Source organism: Paralichthys olivaceus, chromosome 13, assembly GCF_024713975.1.
Source record: "Paralichthys olivaceus isolate ysfri-2021 chromosome 13, ASM2471397v2, whole genome shotgun sequence".
NCBI lineage: Eukaryota > Metazoa > Chordata > Actinopteri > Pleuronectiformes > Paralichthyidae > Paralichthys > Paralichthys olivaceus.
The window spans coordinates 145705-166552 of NC_091105.1; the positions used below are offsets into that span (position 1 = coordinate 145705).

Below are 20848 nucleotides of genomic sequence, written 5' to 3' on the forward strand. Positions count from 1 at the left end.
ACTCTGATCAAGTTTCAGTGAATGTTTAGTTGTTTAGTTGTTTTTCGTGTTAGATTGTTGAAACTAAATCTCCTGAACTGTTGGAGAAAATAATACTGAACTTAAAATCTAATTATTAGCATCAAACTAATTAAATATATAGATATAAAACTTTTTTTACATATATCATTTAATTTTGATTCATTGTGTGTCATTACTTAAAAATCATTACTTTTACATGATGAAATATTCAAACCTTTATTGTAAAAGATATTCATGTGTTCAGGATCTGCAATTTAAAGTTTTGTGAGTTTGATCAGTGTCACACTGGAAGACGTTCATTTGAATTAACTTTATGCACAAATTAAAAAAAATGTTTCTATTATTAATTGATCTGAACATGTAAATTAAAGGTGGAGCAGTAAAAGTAAATAATTCATCATGACACAATAATATATTTAAGTAACATTTTCTAACAAGGATTTAATAAATGTTTTTATTATCAGCTACATCTGTTCCCTTCCCTAGTTGTCAGGGTGATGAGTCAGGTAGGAGGGGCCTATACGGTCAGCGTTGTCATGGTGATAGCAGGGGGTCTCTGTGGTCCAGACCGTCGGTAGGATCAGGATTGGATCATTTCAAAAGAGGATTTCCTTCCGAACTCTCGATACAGGTCGACTGCGACCACGACCTGAAGCACCTGGAGAGAGACGCATTCACGAGTTTATACTGAACAGCACCTAAGTCCAGTTAGCGCCACCTAGACACAGCTGCTCTCATTACAAACCTACAATTTCTGTTGGCAAGAAGAAACAAACATTTACAACATTTACAAGTCTTTTCACCTGAATCAACATGAGGCTGACGTCCATACCCACGATCGTCAGAGCGTTCTCCTGCAGCCAATCACTGAGCGTCGCCTCACATCCCTGCAACGACAAACCCAGTTTAACAACCACATAGTAGAACACAACATAAACTAAATATAATATAAAACATAATGTATAACACAAAGTAAAACCACATGAAACGCAATATAAAGATAACGTAAAGCACAATATATAACACAACATAAATCACAGAGTAAAAAGTAACATAGAACATAACGTAAAATACAACGTAACGCAAAACATAACAAACAACACAACATAAAACAAAATGTGAAATACAGGGTAAAACACAATGTACCATTCAATACAACATAACATACAACACAATGTATAAAACAACACAACGTAAAACACAACGTAACGTAAAACATGACGTAAAATAGACAACACAATGTAAGACGACGTAATATAGAATAAAATCAAAAACAGTACCTAATTTTATCATCAGTATTTAAAATAATGTAACAAATAAAACAACATCAGTACCTGATCATACGAACTGTTTCCTCGCCCGAAAGGAGGCTGCGTGAAGTTGAGCTGCTCCGAGCACCAGGACGAGTCCACACTGCGATGATATGATGTGAAACAGGAACACGGAAGAACGTGTGGAATGCTCAGGTTCAGACTGTGAATGTAAGAGTTCTTCAGCCAATCAGCAGGCCCTGTCCTGCCGCAGCACCTCCCCTGTCAATCAACCAGATTTATTAATGTTGTTTAATTCAATTGTGTCACGAATCAGATCAGACAACAGGGAATCGAACCAACAGTGTTGTGCCACATCACACTTGAACTAACACATTTTTTATTGGGATGGTTTTGTTGACAAACTAACCATCATGTATTTAGTTATTAGTCGATGGTGTCGGATCATGAATCCAGATCCTCACTTTAACACTGTGACTCCCGACTGTGATGTACTACAGAGTGTGTACTTTATAAACAGTCTATAGTTGTACTGACGACTATACTGGTGATGAGTGTTAGTTAATTAAAGTGAGAGCAGGTCAGAGCGGAGGAGGAAACTGAATTAACTAGTGATGGTGTTAGTTAGTTAAAGTTAAAGTTAGTTAGTTAAAGTGAGAGCCAAAAACCATGAAACAGACTCACATGTTGCTGCACACTGTCCATCAGTGTGTCCTGAACGCTGCTGCCTCTGTACTTAAACATGATGTGATCCACTGCTGTGTTCAGACCCACTTCAATCTGTCACAACACAACACAACACAACACAACATGTCAGAACACAACACATTAACTTTGTGTTTCAGACGCAGCAGGTGTGTTCTTGTTTCACCTTGTTTCTGTTGATGAGCAGCAGCAGTGTGACGAACACCTGAGCCAGAACCAGGACGATGAGGAAACCCAGGTACTGAGGAAGAGCAGAGCCCAGTCACCGTCAGCATGTTCTATGTTCTCTGTTCTCTGTTCTCTGTTCTATGTTCTCTGTTCCATGTTCTCTGTTCATCACAGGTGTTGTTGTGACTCACTATCAGCAGCAGGACTCTGTTCTCTCCATCAGCTCCAACACATCCAATGACACTGACAGCCGTCACCACTCCACCAATCACCAACAGCCCCACTGCTACTGTACGCAGCTCCACTACACAAACACAGACACACAAAAACACAGACTCAATCACACACACAACTCACCAAGGCTGTGACATGTTTCCCTCACAGGATGAACCTACAACATGTGAGTCAGAGTCAGCTACCGGAGGAGACAGCGGTCAGGAAGCTTCCTGAGTCAAACAGAATCCAGAGACCACAGCCGGAGACGCTCAGACCCAGAACCTGTAGACAGAAGTCAAAGGTCACACTCATTTGTTCATCATTAACATGCTGCTGTTAGTTACTCACCAGGAAGACGCTGTTTAAAAGAACAAAGCAGAACTTCAGCAGCTGAATCTTCAGCTGCACCTTCATGTTCCTTAGTCGACGTCGAGTAGCAGCAGGTTCTCCAGTTCCTACACAGACTCCGGCTCTCCAGCAGAGTGACGCAGTGTAAGGGAGAGTTTCTGTTTCAGGAAGAGCTGAGAGCTGAGGTCAGAGGTCACTTCCTGATTGTGTCTAAACATTAAACTTACATGACACACAAACCTGGGCTCTGTACTATGAAGCAGGATTTGTGGTTATCAGGCTTACCTCAGGTTTAATTCAGAGTTTTCAGTCCTACGAAGCTCGTTCCCTTGTTATCGGGTAAATCACCATGGTAACATGTTTACCAGCTGACCGGCTCCAGGTTAAGTTGGAGATAAGAGATCAAACTGTATAAAGCTCCTCCCACTGACCATTCCCTTCCTTTGAACCATGACATCATGTTGTTATCGTGGAGCTGGTGTGGATCGTTCCAGTCTCTGAGGAGGACCAGGGTCTTCAGAGACCCACAAGATCCTTTGAGCTCTATTTGGGGGATAGATAGTTAACAGATATATACCTTGTGACAACCCCCCCTCTCTCTCTCTGGGACTCGAACACTCTACAAAGTGGCTCTACCATGTTTTATGGTGCACACTCTGCTTAAAGGGACGGATAAGAGACGTTTAAACAATGTCTGGTTGGTTCAGTTGATCTCTAACTCAGTCAGTACGTCTCAGTCGCTCTGTCCCCAAAACAACAAATACACTCAGTCAGGTCCTGAAAATATGTCCATGTGTTTTTATTGAGTAGTGACGTCAGAGGTTTCCGTCGCAGTGTGTCCTCAGAGACAGTGTGTTTCAAATCAAAGCTCATTATAGAGGCCACATCATGGGATTTTAAATTTTATCATCAAGAGGCTTCTTCACTTCACCTCCACACATCTAGCAAACAGTCGTAATTCTGTTGAGTGGTTAGCTCACAGTGAGGGAGCAGCGGATTGGTCGATGCAGAGCAGAGTGGACCGGCTGGGGTGTAAGGTTTGACCATGTCCTGGATGTAGACTGGACCTGATCAGTTCACAGCAAGAAGTGTTTTGAAACGGATGCGAGCAGCCACTGGTAACCAGTGAAGGGAGCGGAGGAGCAGAGTGAACTTAAATTGAAGACCAGTCGAGCTTCTGCATTCTGGAGGAGCTGCAGAGGTTGGGTGAATGACAGAGTTTGTGTACAGAGAGAAGAGGAGAGGACCCAGGACAGAACTTTGAGGGACCCAGTAGTGAGAGGACAAGGTTCTGATACAGGGTTCCTGAGACACCCAGATCCTGAAGGGAGGAAATAAGGATCTGGTGGTTCACTGTGTCAAACGCAGCAGAAAGGTCTAGAAGGATGAGGACAGAGGAGAGAGAGGCTGCTCTAGCAGTGTGAAGTTGCTCAGAGACAGCAATGAGGGCCGTCTCAGTTGAGGGGCCAGCCTTGAAACCAGACTGGTAAGGATCCAGAAGGTTGTTCTGGTGAAGATAGGAGGAGAGCTGATTAAAGATGGCTCACTCGAGTGCATTGGAAAGAAAAGGAAGAAGAGAGACAGGTCTGTAGTTGTTTACTTCAGATGGGTTGAGGGGGAGTTTCTTCAGGAGAGGGTTTACTCTTGCCTCCTTCAGAGAGTTACACAACTTACACATGGACACAATCCCAAATGTTTTACCAGATGTTCTTCCTGCATTTAGTCAAACTGCCCATGTCTGTGATTGGTTATATGCATCAATCCCCGCCCCTTTTATGTGCATGTGCTCATATCTACATGAGGAAAACTTGAGTTAACTTAACAAGGTGATAACCTGTGTCATGTGACCACTTAGCCTGACTGGGATTTTTAGGTTGAGTTCAGCTGGATAAAGAAATCCTGGATATGTCACTTTGTGGTTCAGGCCTCAGGATTAAATCAATCAATCAGTAACATTTGATTTGTCTCATATCCAGTTTGTCTCATCGATGTCAACAAGCAGCAACGTCCTCTGTCCTTCACTCAACAAGAGTCAAACTACAGAGACACTTTCTGAGCAGTAACTGAAGCTCAGAGTCTCATGTGAGGATCCGTCTCCAGGACACGAGGACAATAGATGCTGATGAACTGAAGACATCAACACAACAACAGATTCTCTACATTAGAAGAAACAGTTTTGGTAAAACTTTATAAAACTTAAACTTTATCAGTCATGAGTCACTTATTAGCCTTTAGTTAATGAACTTATCATTTACAAAGCATTCATATACATTAATATGCAATTTTTAGATGAGTAATAAGTGCTATGTTCACGTATATGCAAGTCATCTTTAGTCACCTTTAGTAACTCATGAAATGATCATGCAGAAATAGTTAGTAAATGATTAATAAATAATGGTTTGATGTAAACTGTGTGTTACTCTACTGGGAAAACACAATTTCTTCTGTCAGCCCTGTTTTGCTTGGATCCCTGGTGGACCTATGCAGGGTCTGTGAGGTCCCTGGAGGGTCCTCGGGCCTCAGTGGGGGAACACCCGCAACACTTAATGACAAACCGTCAGCGCGACCTTTGACCCTGAGCTGTTGAGAAAGATGTTACAGTTCCACAGTCATTCTCAGAGAGGTCAGAGGTCACAGCTCAGACTCGTTCCCACGTTTGTCATAGGTGATGTGTTTTTATGGCCGGGCAGATGGCCAATCGACTTCAGCCGTGAGCCTGGTCACCATGACAACAGCTTCACTGTGCTCCAGCGTCCAAACACATAGTTCAGAGTTTCTGATGATTCAAGCTGAAGCTTTACGTTATGTGTTGATGTAACAGTGACATCACGTCATCGCAGATGTCATCACCCCCAGGAGTTCTAAAGATCACTGATGTTCTAAAGATCACTGAGGAGTTCTAAAGATCACTGATGTTCTAAAGATCACTGAGGTTCTGAAGATCACTAAGGAGTTCTAAAGATCACTGATGTTCTAAAGATCACTGAGGAGTTCTAAAGATCACTGATGTTCTGAAGATCACTGAGGAGTTCTAAAGATCACTGAGGAGTTCTAAAGATCACTAAGGAGTTCTAAAGATCACTGAGGTTCTAAAGATCACTGAGGTTCTAAAGATCACTGACTTTTTAAAGATCACTGAGGAGTGTTCTTCTCTGACAAACAAACACACAAACAAACACACAAACAAATAAACAGACAGAGAAATGCTGATGAAGTTGTTCATAAAGTTCTGGGGTTAGGGTTTGAATTCATCTGAGACAAATCAGCTGTTTGTTAAAGGGTTAAAAGAGAGCGGACACCACCCCCCCTCCCCTCAGTCAGTGTGTGTCTCTCGTCCAGGATGAACGTGTTGCTCTGTCTCTCTCTCTGGTTTGTTCTGCTGATGTCGACCTGCTATGGTGAGTGACCTCTGAAGGTAGATAACAGAATGAGTTGGTTCTAACAGTTGAGAGGTGTGTGTGTGTGTGTGTGTGTGTGTGTGTGTGTGTGTGTGTGTGTGTGTGTGTGTGTGTATTTTAAACATGAACTTTTTTTTTGTGTTTTATATTCAGACAGATTTAAAGGTGAAGCATCTTTTTAAACAGAACTGAGGTGAAAGTAAAGAATTGTTCTTCTGCTGTTTCTCTCTCGGCAACGAAGTTCACTTGAGTTCAGTGAGAACGTGTCCAGACCTGAAGCTGCTGCAGGAAATTACTCGACACGTTCCCACCAACCAAACTTCTAGAATCTATCTGAAACCAAATGTCAGAACTCTCTGAAGAGAGAGTGTGAAGCAGAAAAGATTCTGGTGTTATGGCAGCTGCAGCCTTAGCTCTTTTCAATCTTAATATCCACGTGATGGCTCTTTTTAGACGATGCCAAGTGAAGCAGTGGTTAATTCATTTGTCTGTCGTGTCTGTGTTTTCAGAAAGTGTTGTACAGTGGAAAACAACTGTTGGAAACTTCTTTTTCTTCTTTGTTCGGTTTATTGGCGGGTGGCGACCAACGTCAAGGTGCATTACCGCCAACTACTGTGTTGGTTAACTGTTCCTGCAGGTACTGCAATACCAGGAGGATGCTTGGAGTAGACAGAGCAAGTTCCAAAATTGTCTAAAACTTCCTGTCTCCAATCAAGCTGTGCAGACTTCACACATGATTCAATGCACCAATACAGTATGTGGCGGTAATGTACCTTGACATTGGTTGCCAGCCGTCACTAAACCGAGCAAAGAAGAAGAAGTCACCTTCTACACATTGTGGATCGTCTTTAAGAGAGGGTGAAGTTCTTCTGTCCTTTTCTCTGATCAGAGGTGGATTCTGTACTTGAATGAACAGAGGAAGTGAATGTGTGAATGATAATTTCTTGTTTCACTTGGTCAATGAGATATCACATGATTAGTTATCAGTTGTGTAAACAGACAGTAGAAAAGTATTTTCATTTAAACTCCTCCACCTGATACTTTATGATAAATATCTTAGACTGATGATCAGAAGAAGAATTCAAACATCTGATAACAACATAATATTATCATATTACTGGACAAATAGTTTGTGGTATGTTATCCCTGAGTTGTAGGTGTTCCTCAGGTCAGCAGTCACAGCTGATTCCCTGAATTCAGACTGCAGGCGAGTCCTGGCATGTGACTCGTGTTTACATCTGAACATGCGACTTTGCTCCGAGACAAAGAACCTGATCCAAACTGTGCCGAGACTTCGCTCATCCTCACATGAAGCCTGACGAAGGAAATAACATGAATCAGTTTAACTTACAAACACTGATTCCACTCAAGTGGGATTTACCTGTACTCCAAATTATACTTATTTAAGTGTGTGATGGTTTTTTTATTCATAAGTTGACTTCTGTATGTTTAGTCTACCCTAGCTTAGCACAAAGACTGGAAATAGAGGGCAACTGTTAGCCTAGCTTAGCACAAGGACTGGAAGCAAAGGGAAAACTGTTAGCCTAGCTTAGCACAAACACTGGAAGCTGAGGACAACTGTTAGCCTAGCTTAGCACAAACACTTGAAGCAGAGAGACACTGTTAGCCTATCTTAGCACAAACACTGGAAGAAGAGGACAACTGTTAGCCTAGCTAAGCACAAACACTGGAAGCAGAGAGACACTGTTAGCACAAACACTGGAAGCAGAGAGACACTGTTAGCCTAGCTTAGCACAAACACTGGAAGCAGAGAGACACTGTTAGCCTAGCTTAGCACAAACACTGGAAGCAGAGAGACACTGTTAGCCTAGCTTAGCAAAAACACTGGAAGCAGAGAGACACTGTTAGCACAAACACTGGAAGCAGAGAGACACTGTTAGCCTAGCTTAGCACAAACACTGGAAGCAGAGGACAACTGTTAGCCTAGCTTAGCACAAACACTTGAAGCAGAGAGACACTGTTAGCCTAGCTGAGCACAAACACTGGAAGCAAAGAGACACTGTTAGCCTGTTAGCCTAGCTTAGCACAAACACTGGAAGCAAAGAGACACTGTTAGCCTGTTAGCCTAGCTGAGCACAAACACTGGAAGAAGAGGACAACTGTTAGCCTAGCTTAGCACAAACACTGGAAGCAGAGAGACACTGTTAGCCTAGCTTAGCACAAACACTGGAAGCAAAGAGACACTGTTAGCCTGTTAGCCTAGCTTAGCACAAACACTGGAAGCAGAGAGACACTGTTAGCCTTAGATGAACTCACTGATTTCTCTGCACAGGAAACGAAGAAGAGTTGACCAGAGATTATGATGACATCCCTACGGCAACGGCAGACTACGACTACACCGCCACCTTCGACTACTACTATGGTAACAACAGTTACAGTATTGCAGTAGTCAGAGTATTGGTAGTATGGACAACAGTGTACTGCTGTATCCAGAGTATTAGTAGCTACTGCAGCATTCAGGGTATTAGTAGTACTGACAATATCTCTTTGTTCTACAGTGACAGGAGTGTATGAAGTTCCAAATGAGGTGAGGATCTTCTTCTTGTTTCATGTTACCTGCAGCAGACAGACAGACAGGTACAGTCAGAGAGTTACAGACAGACAGGTACAGTCAGAGAGTTACAGACAGACAGGTGCAGACAGGTGCAGACGGATAGACAGGTATAGCCAGACAATAACTAACCTCTCTTAACGTTCTCAGGCTGTTGTGATTGGTCAGTTAAGCCCAGTTCTCCTCCTGGGAATCGCTGTCAATCAGATCTGGAACTGATGGAGGGAAGGAGCCAAGGATCACCTGCAGACAGGTGAGATCAGAGTGAAGCTGAAAAATAATGAAAGCATGAATGTGAGGTAATTATGAACCTCCAATGTCACTGATGGGGTTCTGAGAATGTTATACCCATGACCGAGAAGGTTCTAACGTCACTAAGGAGGTTCTACCCGTGACCAGGAAGGTTTGAACATCACTGATGAGGTTCTAACGTCATTAAGGATGTAGTAACGTCATTGAGGAGGTTCTAACATCACTAAAGAGGTTCTAACGTCACTGAGAAGGTTCTACCCATCACTAAGAAGGTTCTAACGTCACTGAGGAGGTTCTAATGTCACTGATGTGTATCTAATATCTGTGGGGAAGTTGTACCGATCTCTGAGGAGGTTCTAAAGATCACTGAGGAGATTGTAAATTCTGAGAAGGTTTTTCAATATCATTGAGGAGATTTCATTGACATCAAGGTTCCAGTTCTCCTCTAGAAGGTTCTAGCGATCATTAGTCAGATAATTTGTGAATTTGATTTTGTTGATCATGTTATTTTTATTAATTAGTAATAATATAAAAGTAATACTAATCATGTGATCTGGTATTAACCCAGTTAGAGTCTCTTGTTTGTGTCAAAGTTTTTCATCAGCTATGATGTTGATGATCAACAGTTTGTCTTAAGCCTAGTTTATGCTTCTGCGTCACGTCTACGCCGTAGCTACGGTGTAGCTACGCCGTAGACGCAGACCCCTACGCCGTAGCCTGACGTGCGCCTCCCAAAAATCCTAACTACGCGGACGTCGACGGGGACCGTAAGCGCTGTGATTGGTCCACTCAGAACGTAAGTTCCGGCAGTTGCTTTTCCGGTCTTTCTTCCTCGTCGTAAAAAACACCTCCGCAAACGTTTTCTTTGTAGCTTGCGCTTCAACATTTGCAATATAAGCATTTGTTCTTCAATATTGATGAGCTCCAACAACACATACAGCTGCTCCACCTCGGTCGCCATTGTTTACGGTTGTTTACTTTACGGAAGAAAAAGCGAGGATTCGGCTATAACCAGTCTCCCCCTGGTGCAGGACTCTGACCTCTGACCAGCTGATCTCCGGACCAGGTGACCTCTGATCGTCTTCAGGACTAAATCACCAGCTCATCAACTGATCAGTCTCAGGATGACCAGTGCTTCAATAAGAAACATTCAGTCTGGTGATTTCTATTCAATAACTGATCAGTTGAGTTACCATGACAACCACAGAAAGTGTATGATGTTTTCATTCTGTAATAAATGATTTCACTCACACGTCTGACGATGTCACTGATCAATTGACTCTGAAGCTGAACTGCTGCCACCTGCTGGACAGATTAATACAACAACTAAACAATAGAGACAGGTGACGTGACAGAGGCTCATTCCTTCATTCACTTTTATTTGTTCACATCATCATGACAGAGTTTGAAAATGTTTTATTATTAAATGTTTGGTTTCAGACATTGAAACAAAGATCAGAACTGGAGTCTTTAAACATTTGGTCGTCACATGATGACAGTAGAGTACTGCAATATGAATACAGAGTTGTACTGCAGTATATATAGTGTAGTACTGTAGTACTGATATGGTGTAGTAATGTAGTATAAATACAGTGTAGTGCTGTAGTATTACTATGGTGTATAGTACTGTAGTTATTAGTAGTTATTCAGGTGTTGCAGTAGAACGCGTGGCCATCTGATGACATCATAGTCTTTTTTTCTTTATTAAAACACTTGAGAACTAAAGTGACACAGAGAGTTCCAACACAGACAGTGAACAGTGAACTCAACATATGCATATCCAGCCTGTTCCTGAAGGTGGCATCACATCAGACCACAAATTAAGATCTGGTGAAACAATGACTCTTTCTGTATATACAAACATTAATAACATTAACACCCCCCATTCGACATGTACTCGTCCAGCGACGTCCAGCTGTCTCTTGGTTGGTAAGTTGTCTCTGCTGAGGCTGCACCCCCTAGTTGTGGAGGCCACGCCCCTCTGCAATTTTTGAAATTTGAAAAAAGATCTCAGAACTGCTGTTACCATGGAAACATGGACTCTCAGAGCTGATGGTGGTGAGGATGATGATGATGATAGTGAGGATGATGGTTATGATGATGATGGTGAGGATGATGACGATGATAGTGAGGATGATGGTTATGATGATGATGATAGTGAGGATGATGGTGATGATGATGATAGTGACGATGATGATAGTAAGGATGATGATGATGATAGTGAGGATGATGGTGAGGATGATGATGATGATAGTGAGGATGATGGTGATGATGATGATAGTGATGATGATAGTAAGGATGATGATGATGATGATGATGGTTATGATGATGATGATGGTCAGGATGATGATAGCGAGGATGATGGTGAGGATGATGACAGTGAGGATGATGGTAATGATGATGATAGTGAGGATGATGATGATGATAGTAAGGATGATGATGATGATGATGATAGTGAGGATGATGGTTATGATGATGATGATGGTGAGGATGATGATAGCGAGGATGATGGTGAGGATGATGATAGTGAGGATGATGGTGATGATGATGATAGTGAGGATGATGGTGATAGTTAGGATGATGGTGATGATGATGATAGTGATGATGATGGTGAGGATGATGATATTGAGGACGAGCCCTTTCACTCACCTGTGGGCTGAGCATCGGCGTCGATGGCTCCTTCTTCACCAGCAGGACTGCTAGAGGGGGACCGGACAGCGCCCTCTGCTGCTGCAGGACAGGGTCAGAGGTCACCACCTTCTGCTGAATCAGCTGATCCATAAGAATCTGAGAGAAACTGAAACATGTTTTTAATCAACACGGTTTACCTTCACTCCTCCCATCTTTGATTTGATTCACAACATACTGTTTTAATAGATTGTAATCAGTGTGTAGGCTTGTTGTAGTTAGCTTGTTGTAGTTAGCTTGTTGTAGTTAGCTTGTTGTAGTTAGCTTGTTGTAGTTGGCTTGTTGTAGTTGGCTTGTTGTAGTTGGCTTGTTGTAGTTAGCTTGTTGTAGTTAGCTTGTTGTAGTTGGCTTGTTGTAGTTGGCTTGTTGTAGTTAGCTTGTTGTAGTTGTCTTGTTGTAGTTGGCTTGTTGAAGTTAGCTTGTTGTTGTTGGCTTGTTGTAGTTGGCTTGTTGTAGTTGGCTTGTTGAAGTTATCTTGTTGTAGTTATCTTGTTGTTGTTGGCTTGTTGTTGTTGGCTTGTTGTAGTTGGCTTGTTGAAGTTAGCTTGTTGTTGTTGGCTTGTTGTAGTTGGCTTGTTGAAGTTATCTTGTTGTAGTTATCTTGTTGTTGTTGGCTTGTTGTAGTTGGCTTGTTGTTGTTGGCTTGCTGTAGTTGGCTTGCTGTAGTTAGCTTGTTGTAGTTGGCTTGTTGTAGTTGGCTTGTTGTAGTTGGTTTGTTGTAGTTGGCTTGTTGTAGTTAGCTTGTTGTAGTTAGCTCGTCAGGTTCATGTGACACAGAAAGCGTGTAGTGTTGATAATTAGCTTTAGCCTATTAGCATGAATATAACGCAGACTTTAGTAGTCAGAGGCAGAGCTGCCGCTGTAGCTTCTCCAGACATTCCAATCACACCACATTTGTATAAACAAGCTGCACTACTGCCTGCTAACGTTAGCCCGGTAACATCTCAGTGTTCAAAATCAACAGATAACAACAGCTAATAGCAGCTAACAGCAGCTAACAGCTAACAGCAGCTAACAGCTAATCTTCAGTAACAGCAACGTTGATCAGGCTGCTATAATATTATATTACATTATATAATTTAATGTAATATAATATAATATAGAATCTTACCGTATATTACATTAAATTACAAAAAAATAATGTATTATGTTATGTTATATTATATCATGTTATATTATATTATATTACATAACATTACACTATATTATATTATGTTATATTATATTATATCATATCATATTACATTATTCTGCTTCATTTGTATTAAACATGAAGCTGATGATGATCTGACTGTACCGCGCTCTCATCACCACCAGGTGGTGCTAAAAGCCCTGGGTTACCAGGGGTAACGACACATGTACACACAGGAGAGTTATCACACTAAACCAGGAGTCACACACACAAACACATTTTCTGACAGAACGTCAAAACAAATAGTGGGGAAAGCATTTCTGGTTGTAGCCTTCAGAATAAAAGCTGAAAGTGGTAGAACAAGATTATATTTTACACTTGTTTATACTAGTTAATATTTGTTTATGCAGATTATGATGTTAAACAACAGGAAGTGAATTCTTCATAATGCAGCAGTGACACGTCTTTATAAACTTTATATTAATGTGATGAATATTTATATACTTCTATAAATGTCTTGTCTTTGCTTCAGTCTAATCTCCAGTGAGTTGTTTGTGTGTTTCTGTGGAATCATCTGCTGCTGAGGACCCATGTTACTGCTGTGATATTATCAGTGTTAATAACAGTGAACAACACACTGGATGTCAGCAGCTCTTATTTTCCAAGGACGGACATCAGATGACTTCCTGTTATGTCTGGCCCCCCCCCCCCCCCCCCCCCCCCCCCCGACAGTCTGACTCTGAGCAGACACACACACACACACACACAACACACACTGTGGATCACAGCCGAGCAGAGAGAGCTGAGTCCTGGTGAGTGAAGCTGAAGATTCATCAACACTGAGATTTGATCTTAGACAACTGTTGATTCTGTCTGTCTGTCTGCCTGTCTGTCTGCCTGTCTGTACCTGTCTGTACCTGTCTGTCTGTCTGTCTGTCTGTCTGTCTGCCTTTCTGTCTGCCTGTCTGCCTGTCTGCCTGCCTGCCTGTCTGCCTGCCTGCCTGTCTGTATGTCTGCCTGCCTGTCTGTATGTCTGCCTGCCTGTCTGTCTGTCTGTCTGTCTGCCTGTCTGTCTGTACCTGTCTGTCTGTCTGTCTGTACCTGTCTGCCTGCCTGCCTGTCTGTCTGTCTGTCTGTCTGTCTGTCTGCCTGCCTGTCTGTCTTCCTGTAATTCTCTGTCTGTCTGTAATTGTCTCTCTGTCTGTACCTGTCTGTCTGTTAACATGTCTGGAAATGGTAATGGTTTAGAAGGTAAATGTCTTTATATGACCACTCTGTGTTTTTACAGTTTTACAGTGAGAACATCTGTCTGAGGCATTTTGATTTAGTTAGTGTCTCGCTCAAGGACAGTTTGACATGTGGAAGACTGGGATCTGTCTGTTTACCTGTCTGTCTGTTAATGTCTTTATATACAGTCAGTGATGTTCTTTATATACAGTCATTATATACATCTCTTCTCCAGGTGACCATGTCGGTGCTTGACTCCGCCCCCAGCAGTGGTGACCCCTGCCTCAGTATCGTTCACAGCCTCATGTGTCACCGACAGGGTGGAGAGAATGAGGGCTTCGCTAAGCGGGCGATCGAGAGCTTGGTGAAGAAGCTGAAAGAGAAAAAAGACGAGCTGGACTCGCTCGTCACCGCGGTTACCACCAACGGCGTCCATCCCAGCAAGTGTGTGACCATCCAGAGGACGCTGGATGGACGCCTGCAGGTAGGAACTGATCTGATGACAGATATTAAAAACTGTTCAATGGATAAAAACTCATTTTTTGGTCATTTTACCAATCAGAATCCAGGACACTGTGACATCATCAGCGATACAGGAAACACGTCATGTTAGACTGCGACTGAAGTGTTCTTTATGTTCTTTATGGGGTTCATCTGGCTGCAGGAAGAGGTTCCACTGGTTCTAAACAAGGTTCCAATGTTGGTTCTTTAAAACAGATTTATTCCCTACACTCAAACATTTAAAAATCTCATTCTTAAAATGTTCAGTTCAAGACAGATTTTTTACAGTGTACAAAGAGACATGTACACACACAGACACACACACTGTCTGACTAAACTCTTAACCCTGCCCCTTTCCTGTGTTTCAGACAAAACAAACCAGCCCCCCCCCCCCTCCTGGTGGAGAGAAACACACACACACTCACACCATATGGTTGTACTTCTATCTTAGTGAGGACACTTATTGACATAATGCATTCCCTAACCCCTAAACTTTATTCTCACAGTAAAATTCTTGAACATCAAACAGCCCTTTGAAAAAGTGAGCACAGACCAAAGTGTCCTCACTCTGTAGGTCTAGTCTTCAAATGGTCCTCTCAAAGACACAAATATAGGAACACATACACAGAGCAGAGTCTTCAGTGTGACACTGTTACAGATCAACTCTTTTTGTTTGGATGTGAAACCCGTTCTCTGTGAGGTTCTCTGTGAGGTTCTCTGCGAGGTTCTCTGCGAGGTTCTCTGCAAGGTTCTCTAGGAGGTTCTCTGTGAGGTTCTCTAGGAGGTTCTCTGTGAGGTTCTCTGTGAGGTTCTCTGCGAGGTTCTCTGCGAGGTTCTCTAGGAGGTTCTCTGTGAGGTTCTCTAGGAGGTTCTCTAGGAGGTTCTCTGTGAGGTTCTCTGCGAGGTTCTCTAGGAGGTTCTCTGTGAGGTTCTCTGCGAGGTTCTCTGCGAGGTTCTCTAGGAGGTTCTCTGTGAGGTTCTCTGCGAGGTTCTCTAGGAGGTTCTCTGTGAGGTTCTCTGCGAGGTTCTCTAGGAGGTTCTCTGTGAGGTTCTCTAGGAGGTTCTCTGTGAGGTTCTCTGCGAGGTTCTCTGTGAGGTTCTCTGTGAGGTTCTCTGTGAGGTTCTCTAGGAGGTTCTCTGCGAGGTTCTCTGTGAGGTTCTCTAGGAGGTTCTCTGTGAGGTTCTCTGTGAGGTTCTCTAGGAGGTTCGATATGAGCTTCAGACCTGAACTCTTCAGTTCTCTGTATCTTCCCTGGAGGATGAACACAAATGTCACAGTGAGACTCAGTTTCTCTTTCTCCTTCTGAGCTCCTGCATAAAGTATAAATCCAGGAGAAGTGTGAACACAGTAGTCAGTCTCTCTCTCCTGTCTGTATCTCTCCTGTCTGTCTCTCTCTCCTGTCTGTCTCTCACCTGTCTGTCTGACTGTCTCTCACCTGTCTGTCTGTCTCTCTCCTGTCTGTCCCTCACCTGTCTGTCTCTCACCTGTCTGTCTCTCACAGGTAGCAGGTAGAAAGGGTTTCCCTCATGTGATCTACACTCGTCTGTGGCGTTGGCCCGACCTCCATAAGAACGAACTCAAACACATGAAGTTCTGTCAGTTTGCGTTTGACCTGAAGTACGACAGTGTGTGTGTGAACCCCTATCACTACGAGAGGGTGGCGTCTCCCACCACCGCAGGTAGACACTCACCTGTCTCACCTCATGCACAGGGTATTTATACTAAAAGTTTTTCTCTTTGGCAGCCATGTTTCATTAAGTTTCATTAATTTATTTTAATTTTAATTTTAAATTTTATCACATGGATCAAATGTTCTGATACATTAGTGCAAAAAAGTCACATCATGTAGCTTGATGTTACATAGCTTAGCTTCACATAGCTTAACTGTATGTAGCTTAGGTTCATGTAACGTAGCATCACGTAGCTTAGTTTCATGTAGCTTAGCGTCTTGTAGCTTGGCATCATGTACTGTAGCTTCATAAAGCTTAGCTTCATTTATTGTAAGATAATGTTGCATAGCTTCATGTAACACTATCAATAACATCACATGCTGTCTTCATTCAGGTCCTCACACTCTGATAAAGGAGGAGTTCATTCAGGACTGTCTGAAGATTGAGCTGCCCCCCCACTCTGACCCCTACAACCAGCCCCGTCCTGTCAACATGTATCCCAGCATGCCACTGTCACCTCCAGGTCACTTTGAACAAACTTTTTATATTATCTCTAAATTACCATGTGATTGTTCTGAATCATCTGAGTGGTTCTGGATGGTTCTTAATCAATCAATCAATCCGATTTTATTTGTAAAACTACCAAAATACTTTCTGAGCAGTAACTGAAGCTCAGAGTCACATGTGAGGCTCCGTCTCCAGGACATGAGGACAATAGATGCTGATGAACTGAAGAAGAAGATTTACTTCTATTGTCAAGTTAACACTTTACATGCATACATGAAATTGTTCTCTGCATTTAACCCATCCAGTTGGCACCTGTTGAAACACGCATTGACAGATGGGGGGGGGGGGGTGATGCCTTGCTCAAGGGCACCTTGGTCGTGGTGAGCGGGAGTGGGGATTGATCTGCCAACCTTCTGATTATTGGACGACCTGCTCTACCGCTGAGCCATGGCCGACATCAACACAACAACAGATTCACTACATCAGAAGAAACAGTTTGTAACTTCAGGTTTAAAGTATTTGTACATGAGAACATGTCTGATAGAGATGAAGGAGCAGACACATGAACTGAGGAATTACTGATGGTATCATAACAGTGACTAAGCTAGCTGGCTCTGTGCCGGCTAACAGGGGCTGGCTAACTACAGCTAACAAAGGTTCTCAGCTGTGGAGCCAAGCTTCCAAACTGCTAAGCCTTGCGTCCATCGCTGCCAATACACTACATTTATTACATGTACCACTACTGTTAAAGGAGGCAGAGGAGTAAGTGAACATTAGACACTTAGAGCAGCAGAACAAAAGGGAGGGAGAGAAGCCATGGCTGTAAGGTGTTAGCTTATGAGGGTGGGCTCAACACAGTCGCTAGAGCACTAGAGAGTAGGGAGTGATATAAGTCAATATTTAACTGTAGATCAGCGATTAGCCAAGGTAATATAGAAATGATCAGATTTTGCGGTGGCAGTTCAGTGAGAGTGACCACCACCAGCAGTAGGAAAACAGGAAATGATGCAATGTGCTTACCGTGGCACGTCAGCCTCCATTCCGTTCTGAGTGGTTCTGGATGGTTGGTTCTGACTCTGTCATTTCTCCTGCAGGCAGCAGCTCCATGTGTGGTAGAAGAGGCATTAGTGGGGAGGTAGGGGCTGTGGGTGTTGGCGGTGAGGGCCCGGGAGGCCTTCAGATTGACCTGTCTCAGAGCCAGGGGGGTCGGGCCTCGCCACCTAAATGGAATCCTCCGATCACCCCTCAGCCTCCTCACCTGTCCACTCCAACCACAACACACCAGCAGAGCCCAGAGTACAGCAACCCTTCTAATACAAGTACAGTGGGTACTAGTTGAAGCAGTAGAAGTAATCAAGTTATTCGTGGCAGAAATGATGATGTTTGTCTTATGTTTTTGCAGCCACCTGGACAGGTAATGACTTCGCCCGCTACAGTGATGTAGGACCTCTACAGAGTAGGCGGAGCCACCAGCAGCCTCCATTACATCATTCTCATCACTCCCCTAATACTTGCTTCTGTACGAGATCATGTGACCATGGGAAATGTTAGTGTGGTTCTGTGGAACGTCGCACTGAGTGTGAGTGTTTGTTCCTGCAGGGTCTCAGCATCACAGCACCACTCCGTATCCACAACCTGTGTCCAACCACCCCGGTATGAAATCTACCCCAGTGTCATCACCTTCAAAACACGTCCTCTCTTCTGACATCTCTGTCCCCAACGTGTCTCAGGTCCAGAGTTCTGGTGTTCGATCTCTTACTTTGAGTTGGACATCCAGGTTGGAGAGATTTTTAAGGTCCAGTCCAGCTATCCCCTGGTGACTGTGGATGGATACGTGGATCCCTCAGGAGGAGATCGTTTCTGTCTGGGACAGCTGAGCAACGTCCATCGCAGTGCCACCAGCCACCGTGCTAGGTGAGGTCAGCCTGACGGCGAGGGGTAGTACTCCTACAGCCGTCTGTCTCCCTCATTATTACTCTGCATCTTCTTCTTGCAGGCTTCACATCGGTCGAGGAGTTCAGCTGGAGTGTCGGGGGGAGGGAGATGTCTGGATGCGTTGCCTTAGCGACCACTCTGTGTTCATTCAGAGTTACTACCTGGATTGTGAGGCCAGCGGAGCACCTGGAGACGGAGTTCGTAAGATCTACCCGGGAGCTTGTATTAAGGTGAGTGTGTCAATATAAAGACAACACTCTGGTGTACCTGTCTGTCTCTCACCTGGCTGTCTCTTATCCGTCTGTCCAGGTATTCGACTTGCGGCAGTGCCACAGACAGATGCAGCGGCAAGCAGCAGCAGCAGCTCAGGCCACTGTGCTTATTGGTTCGATTCCCGGCCCGAACAGTGTTGGAGGAGTCGCCCCTGCTGTCGGTGAGTATCAGCTGTCTCTCTCTCTCTGGTGCTCATGCGATGTGTCTGACATCCACACAGGGAGACCTGAGGCCTAAACTACGAAGTAAGTTCAACATATCCAGGATCTCTTTCTGAGGTCCAGCTGAACGTAACCTTACAATCACAGTCAGGCCAAGTGGTCACATGTCGTACCATGGTGATTTACCCGGTAACAAGGGAACCAGCTTCATGGGACTGAAAACTCTGAATTAAACCTGGTGTTTACCTGAATCAAACCTGAACTTAACCTGATAACCACAAATCTTGCTTCTTAGTTCAGGCCTCTGGGATCTAATGTTATCCTAAATATTTCAAAATAAAAGCTGTGTTAGACAGGGGTTGTGTGTTGTGACTGTGTGAATTTCCTGTCCTCCTCCAGGTGTGTGTACACCGGCAGGTCTGGGTGTGGATGACCTGCGCAGGTTGTGTATCGTGCGTCTGAGCTTCGTTAAAGGTTGGGGGTGTGACTACCCACGACAGAGCATCAAAGACACCCCCTGCTGGCTGGAGGTTCACCTATACCGGGCCCTGCAGCTGCTTGACCAGGTGCTGCACATGTTGCCGCCACAAGAGCATGTGCTCTGACACCCCGCAACAGGTGTGTGTGAGATGTTTCTATAAGCCCTGCCCACCTCATGCTCCTACACACAGTTGTAAACAACACTCCATTGCTCATCGGTCGGCTTCAGACAATCAACCAACAGCAGCACCTTATTCCTCCTGTCAATCAAATAAGTTTCCATGGATACCAGTCACATATTAAAAGGTCAGTCCACTGAATAACAGAACATAAAGATTTCCTGTTGTAGAACCAGAGCCAGAACTGGAGCCTGTACTACAGAGAGAGTTCTACATATCCAGGATCTCTTTATCCAGCTGAACTTAACTTAATGACACAGTCAGGCTCAGTGGTCACATGATGCTGGTTATCAACTCATTAAGTTAACTCAGGTTTTACTGTAGAGTGCGCATGAAAGGGGTGGGATTTACTGCATATGACCAATCACAGGCATGGACAGCTGGGTAAAAATATATTACGTGGTCAGTGGGCGGAGCTTTATACTGTTTGATCTATTATCAACAAATTAACCTGGAGCAGGTTATCTGTTCAGCACAAGTTACCATGGTGATTTACCCCGATAACTAGTGAACGAGCTGCATAGGACTGAAAACTCCTGAAGTTCTCTGATAACCACAAATCCTGCTTCATAGTTCAGGGCCTAGGTCTCCTGACATTACAGGAAGTCACTGCTTTATAGCTATCAGGTATTTTCAAAGTAAAACTCCACAGAATAAGTTAAGCTCACAGGATCGTCTCAGTGTTATCTAAGTCTTCATTGATTGCTCAGATGTGACACTGATCTTTGTCTCTGCTCAGTTTCAGATTTGATCATTTTCCTTTTCTTCACTGTCTGTTTGCGTCTGTAGATTTCCTCGTGGAGATTCACTAGTTTGATTCTGGAAATTATTTGACAGTTGAACATCAGGAAACATGTTTAATGATAAATATTTGTATATTTGAATTTTAGTAATGAACTGAATACATTTTGTAATGAAATAAGTGAAGGTTTCAGATTCAAAGCATCATCTAACTTCAGTTTGACTCTGACATCACTGCTCCTTTAACCTCAAGGTTTATTTATGTTGACTTTTATTGATTATCTACCAAAATTGATTTCCTGCTCCTCATGACATCACAACCTGTTTATGCTGTGACTCTTTTATACTGAAAGTGTGTATAACATCTGCTGTTTCTTCAAAATAAACTTTTATTATAAAATC

The 20848-nt window shown here is 43.4% G+C and overlaps 2 protein-coding genes across 3 annotated transcripts; one reads left to right on the top strand and one right to left on the bottom strand.

The window, feature by feature from the left end:
* Nucleotides 1-461: 461 nt before the first annotated feature.
* On the bottom strand, nt 462-5605 carry LOC109643213 (CD82 antigen). Its single transcript, XM_020108246.2, has 8 exons — nt 2730-5605; nt 2585-2663; nt 2357-2469; nt 2164-2238; nt 1977-2072; nt 1356-1553; nt 825-908; nt 462-679 (listed from the first exon to the last, which is right to left on the bottom strand). The coding sequence occupies exons 1-8, from the start codon at nt 2793-2795 to the stop codon at nt 602-604; spliced, it is 789 nt and encodes a 262-aa protein (XP_019963805.2). The 5' UTR covers nt 2796-5605; the 3' UTR covers nt 462-601.
* A 7885-nt stretch (nt 5606-13490) lies between these two features.
* On the top strand, nt 13491-20846 carry smad10b (SMAD family member 10b). Of its 2 annotated transcripts, none has more exons than XM_069536743.1 (11): nt 13491-13583; nt 14234-14482; nt 16002-16212; nt 16565-16693; nt 17772-17996; nt 18080-18196; nt 18277-18330; nt 18408-18591; nt 18674-18842; nt 18922-19045; nt 19446-20846. In XM_069536743.1, the coding sequence occupies exons 2-11, from the start codon at nt 14240-14242 to the stop codon at nt 19649-19651; spliced, it is 1662 nt and encodes a 553-aa protein (XP_069392844.1). In that variant the 5' UTR covers nt 13491-13583; nt 14234-14239; the 3' UTR covers nt 19652-20846. The 2 variants fall into 2 exon arrangements, with proteins under 2 accessions (XP_069392844.1, XP_069392845.1); XM_069536744.1 differs by having other exon boundaries at nt 16002-16179.
* The last annotated feature ends 2 nt before the right edge of the window (nt 20847-20848 follow it).